This window comes from Hydra vulgaris, chromosome 12 (genome assembly GCF_038396675.1).
Source record: "Hydra vulgaris chromosome 12, alternate assembly HydraT2T_AEP".
NCBI lineage: Eukaryota > Metazoa > Cnidaria > Hydrozoa > Anthoathecata > Hydridae > Hydra > Hydra vulgaris.
Window position 1 is genome coordinate 31,757,744 of NC_088931.1, and position 6,000 is coordinate 31,763,743.

Here is a 6,000-nt window from a genome sequence, read left to right on the forward strand (position 1 = left end):
GGCCCACTGTGCATAGGGGTGAAGCGGAACAAAGAAACGCTGTCCCACTTCTCCTTAACAGTTTTGCGTTATTTTTAGAGGAGCGGAAGCGGAACAAAGAAACGCTGTCCCACTTCTCCTTAACTGCTTGGCGTTTATTTTTAGAGATAAGCCGATTCCCAAAAATACCGATTCCGGTTCTCAATTGCGATTCCGATTCTTTACCGATTCCAATTCTTTTGTGATTTTTATTATTTTAATTTAACTGATAGTGCTTATAGTTAATTTAATATTTACACAGACTTAAAAAATAAAAACATTGAAGTCATTGAAGTAAAAACATTATATGTACAGGTGAAAAAGGGATAATAACACCGAGGCTCTAGTGAGCACTCCCTACCCACATTGACCTGGAAAATGAGGATTTTTTTTACAAAATAAGGGAGTATGCAATTCCCCACCCCCATCCTCCAAAATCCGTGTCGGCCTTTTGAAATAATAGCAACTTAACTAATATCATATAACTAAATAACAAATAATATACAGAATGTTTGTATAATCTTATTATTAATAAGAAACAAATGATATAGTCATAAGTAATGGATAGTGATCAGATAAACAGAATGTTGTATTTTCAGCATTTACATAAGCCAATACCATTAGTACTGATAGTTTAGATAAGGCAGGTTTTTGTTCAAAAACACAAGGATTTCACTCGTTCCGGAGTAAACTGGCTTCTTTTCCGGTCGCAGATAAGCCCCGCAGTACTAAATAACCGCTCCGAAAACACTGTACATAGAGGCGTTCCTAAATATTTCTGTGCTAGCTTTTTTATATTAAGAAATTTCCTCCAGTAATCAAACACGTCTTTGTGACTTGTGATTCGAGGTTCTTTCAAGTACACTGCTACTTCGACTGAGTGCGTATTGCACTGATAAAATTTTATTTTTAAATATTTAAGATACATTGTATGTATCTAAAATATTTTAAAAAAAACCTCCCTAAGGCAGAGGGGGCCACTTCAGTCGAGGAGGCTACTCATTTTTTCTAAAACTATTTTGTGTTCTTAATTGTGGTAACAGCCCTCTCTCAATTCTATAAATCCGAAACACAGACCTTGACGAACATGGTCGCTACGCGGAAAAATATTGTCAAATATTTTGCAATATTTAAAGTACAATAATAATATAGAAGCACATACAATACTTACTACAGAATTCGAGTTGATTATTTGGTTATATAATGACCAGACAGCACCTGGAGCAGGTGTGGTTCGTTCTTGATTTTTAGCAACTTTATTTTCAAGACTTTCTTCTATTTCCAGTGCATTCAACTCACCGATCAATAAAGTAAGAGCTTTCTCAGCCATCGTCCTGCTCCTAAAAATCTTGTTTTTAAATCTGAGATCTAGTATTGTTGCAAAAGCATATATAGGTTCGTTCTCGCAGTCTTCGTAACGATGATGTAAAGATTCACACAGAGATTCTTTGAAATTTCCGTAGTCCTTGATGCGATCAAGTGACATGTTAACTGCATTTATTATTGCGATAACTTCTGATGTGGTTACTTTTGATGAACTTGCAGTAAGCGTGACGTCTTCAAAAACTTTTAAAGTAGCAACGAGAGAAACCAGACTGTCCCATTCTTTTGTTGACAATTCTTTGTTTTGTCGAGCAGCTTTTGGGAAATGTGGCGTTACCAACAGAATCGCATCTTTTTGTACAATTAAACGGTTTAGCATGTGGAAGGTACGATTCCATCTAGTTGGCTTATCTTGAATGATGCTGTGTTTAGGAAGTCCCAAAATTTCCTTAGATTGTCTCAAAAGTTTGTACGATTTAACCGAATATTTAAAGTGTCTTACTATTCTTCTACATGTAGCAGTTAGTAAAGAAATGCGTTCATTGTCGAGACACTCATCTTTTACAACCAACTGAAGTGTATGAGCAAGACAAGGAATGTTTGAAAACTTCCCTACTTCCATAGCAGAGACAATATTTCTGGCGTTATCTCTTACTACTACATTGAGTTTCTCAAGTAGTCCTCAACGCTCAAGTAATCCATTCACAAATTTAAAAAGATTATCTGCAGTGTGGGACTCGTAAGGAAAAGGTACCACGTCAAGAAAAATGCGAGTTTGTTTCATATCTTCTGTGAGGAAATGTTCTGTTAGGCTCATGTAATCAACATTAGCAGTGGAGCTCCACAAGTCGGTAGTTATACTAACATGATCAACTTTCTTTGCCAAGAAACGAATTTTACTTGATACCTTCTGATAAATGGAATTTCAATAGTCGAGAAACATTTCCTGCTTGATATTGTATACCTTGGCTCCAAAAACTGAAGTAACCTTTTGAAACCAGAATTTTCTACTATACTAACAGGTTGGTTATCTGTGCATACCATTTCTGCAATAAGCCTTGTAATTTTTATTGCCTTCGGATCTGTAGATGTGAAAGGCCTGGTCTTTGCAAACACTTGGTGTATTGTCGGTTGTTTAGGAGATGAAGATCTAGGCTTTATTTTTACAGAACTAAGTGTAGAAGAAGAGCTTCTAGTATTGATCTCCGCATCCTCAGACTTAGGCCCGAGACTTATAAATACGGATTTGAGTGTTATAGATTGAGGTTCCCTTGGCATGGTCGTAGGAGTATTATAAACAGGATTAGAATTCGCTTTTCTTACGTTTTGTCATGATAATGATACTATATTCTGAAATAAAAGCAGCATTTATAATAATAAAAAATAATAATACAAACAATAATAGTTATAATAAAACAAGCAAAGAAGATTATTATAATAGTATTTATCGCCGGTTCAAATATCAATTGAAATTCTGCGGCAGTATTTTGCGCATTTGCAATATTTAATTTTGTTAAGGTTTTCCTTCACAGTTTACTTAACTTCAACAATGATATTAAACGCAAAAGTGAAAATTTAACGTAAACTAAACAAAAGAAAATCGCAACAGCAAAGAGTGTATATTTTATTTCAATTATCAAGAAAGTATTAATAAAAGAAGTGAAGTTGTTAAAAAGTCATTGTAGAAAGAATCGGAATCGTTAAAAAAGGTAGAGAATCGCGATTCTTACGATTCCTTGAGAATCGCTGGAATCGGGAGAATCGGAATCGGCCCATCTCTAGTTATTTTATTGCGGAAATTTCTAGAATATTTTAGCAACGATTTTTTATAGTTTTCAAAATAAAAATATTGAGACGCCTAATTAAAATATTTAATTTTAGTTTTAATTCTTATTTATTTGATTTAAAACAAAATTTGGAAAGAGAGATCTATATAAACACGTTTGCTGCCAACTACGAGTATAGTCGTAGTAAGTTAGCGTCATTTATTTGCTCACTACGAGTATACTTGTAGTTAGGGGGACTTTGATATTTGCCAACTACGAGAATACTCGTAGTAAGCCGGTGTCATGAGTTTGCCAACTACAAGTAAACTTGTAGTTATACTTAGTAGTATAACTTATTTCAAATAATACTTATACTCGTAGTATGACTTATTTCAAATAATATTTGTGCATGACGTTGCTTTGTCTATTCACTTTTTTTTTTTAGCTTAACATTTGATTTCAGAAAATATTACATTCAAGTTTTTATTTTAAAAATCCAAGAAACCTAATTTAAATGCGGATAAAGACAGAAATAGTTTAAAACAGATAAAAGTAAAATACTGATAATGCTTTAATTTTATTTCATGAAAATTAAAGTGCAAACCTATTCTTTTGAATGATGCATTCTGAAACATTCGCCAATACATAACGGAGGTCTATTTTCACAAACAACACATTCATATCGTGTTTCTTTACGTTTTATTTTAGAGCAGACTCGACATGGTTTTGTTGGGAGTTTTTTCTTTTCATTTGGTGGTATTGAAGACAAGTAGTGGAAGCTATTATTGGTGATTTGAGGCACAATTTCATTCAAACGTTTTCCAAATAAATCCGTAACAGTTAATTCTCTAAACTTAAGCAAGGAAATTGTTTTATCTAGTCCATATTTGCTGTTTAGACAGTAAGCATTAAACAAAAAAGTATTAAAGAGATGAAGTGCTACTTTTTTATACCATCTAATTGTCTTTCTTAGGCAATCATAATATGATACCATTTGTTCCGCCCTATCAACTCCTGACATACATTGATTGTAAACTTTAATAATGTTGGGTTTCATTTTCTTCTCTCCTCTCCTGTTTGTCACTTCAATCATTTGCAACGAATGCAAGTTGCTAATCATTACCACGTCTCTTTTGTCTTTCCATTTAGCAACCACTACACCCTCTCTGTTTCTGCTTATAACGTCACCCTGTTTCAGTTTTGCTTTAGTGCATTCTTTTGGATTTGACTTTCGGTCAGTTCTTAAATTACCACAAATGTAAATGTATTTTTTGATTTATCATCTGCTTTGTTAATTCAAACAAATTGTAAAAGTTATCGTAAATTGTAATTGTAAAAAATCCTCTGCAGTGGCTGCTAGATGAACGTCTGTTAACTGATCGTCATCACTTTCTTCAGTGTTATTATCTTCAGAACCTGATTCTGATGCAGTCAAGCTCGAAGACGTAGCAGTATAAGCAAAAAATGTATCCGAATCTTCAATATCATCATCTTCACTATCCTCACAATCTTCCATAATCATATGTGCTGATTCAATTGTGGAACATCTGTGTTGAGCTAATATGAGATTTATAAAAAAGAAACTACTTAATATAAAACACATTAATTAGCATGTTGTGTAAAAAATTCCAAGTGCACAATAAAATGTTTTTTAATACCTAAGTACTTCAAATTTTTTTTACATTTTTAATAACATGCAGTATCATGTAGTTATCAAATATATTTTAGTTTCTTGTCTAAAAACACAACAATTTAGAGTTAAGAAAACAAAATATAAATTACCTTTTTTATTCATAATATCTGCCAATGTGTATGTGCATGTTCAAAAAAATTGAAACAATATTTATTATAAAAATGCATCAAATAAACTACATTATAGTCACTGCAATGAGTTATACTCATTACGGTGTTTCTAGTAAACTCGTACATCGGCACTGGAGAAAAAAATTTCTTCTCCATTGCCGAAGTACGAGTATTTTCGTAGTGCTTATTTTTTGTCAATTATATTCAGAATAAAAAATACTATAGAATTGTTGTAGATTAAAAATATTTTATTTATTGAAATGTTGATATCTAGTCTTGGCAATGAGAAAGAAACCATAGTTTAAAATAGCTCGGCAGCGAACGTGAAAAAGGCATTGATAACTTGATGCCACTTCAGTCGAGGAGACTAAGCATTTTCAGATATTTTTCTATGTGTGGTTACAACCATCTCTCAACCTTTTAACTCGGAAACACGAACCTTTACAAACAAGGCCCGCTGCGCGAAGAAACTAAGTTGAGCGTGGTACTTCCAGAGACGTGGTGGAACTCCGAACCTCTCGCTTACAAGCCAAGCGCTCTACCATTACTCCATTGCCGCGTTTTATTTAAACTAAACTTAACTTTAAAATCAAAATTTACTCAAATTAATATTTAACTAAATTTGGAGTTGTTTTTATATAGTCCCACATCTCCCCCAAATGTCCCGCTTCTCCCGCACACTTGTCCCACTTCTCCCTCACTAGTCTCACTTTACCCCAATAGCAGGGTTCCTTTTAAACCAAAAAATATATACTTTATTAAAACATTCTGTCAATCTTAGGGGGTGAATTTGGTGCCCCAAAAACTGCTTTATTTGTTAAGACTAGTTTGGTTCAGTTCATACATCAAATAAAAAAGGTATTGCAATTACCCTGAAAAAAAAAATTCGTGTACCTCTTCTCCCCAATCTCCCCTATTTATTTAATTATTATTTATTAGTTAGTTAATTAATTATTAATTAATTGTAACTTATAGTTCGTTTAAATAGAAGTTAAAAGAAACTATTTGTTAATTTAATAAAAAAATAATATTAGTTATAATTAATTTATTCCAAAAATACGAACCACGATATGAAATACAAATTGGTCTT

At 32.9% G+C, this 6,000-nt stretch overlaps 2 protein-coding genes across 2 annotated transcripts; both read right to left on the bottom strand.

Annotated features, from left to right (window-relative positions):
* Positions 1-1,045: 1,045 nt before the first annotated feature.
* On the bottom strand, positions 1,046-1,963 carry LOC136088063 (zinc finger BED domain-containing protein 4-like). Its single transcript, XM_065811717.1, has one exon. It carries the CDS (start codon positions 1,961-1,963, stop codon positions 1,046-1,048), a length of 918 nt encoding a protein of 305 aa, XP_065667789.1.
* A 1,748-nt stretch (positions 1,964-3,711) lies between these two features.
* Positions 3,712-4,902, bottom strand: LOC136088064 (piggyBac transposable element-derived protein 4-like). Its single transcript, XM_065811718.1, has 3 exons — positions 4,890-4,902; positions 4,484-4,664; positions 3,712-4,348 (listed from the first exon to the last, which is right to left on the bottom strand). Exons 1-3 carry the CDS (start codon positions 4,900-4,902, stop codon positions 3,712-3,714), a joined length of 831 nt encoding a protein of 276 aa, XP_065667790.1.
* Between the last annotated feature and the right edge of the window lie 1,098 nt (positions 4,903-6,000).

Coding starts and splice junctions, on each gene's coding strand:
- LOC136088063 (XM_065811717.1), bottom strand. CDS start 1,963: ATGGAAGTAGGGAAGTTTTCAAACATTCCTTGTCTTGCTCATACACTT.
- LOC136088064 (XM_065811718.1), bottom strand. Junction 4,349..4,483: donor GAAGAAAGTGATGACGATCA/GTTAACAGACGT, acceptor TGGTAATTTAAG/AACTGACCGAAAGTCAAATC.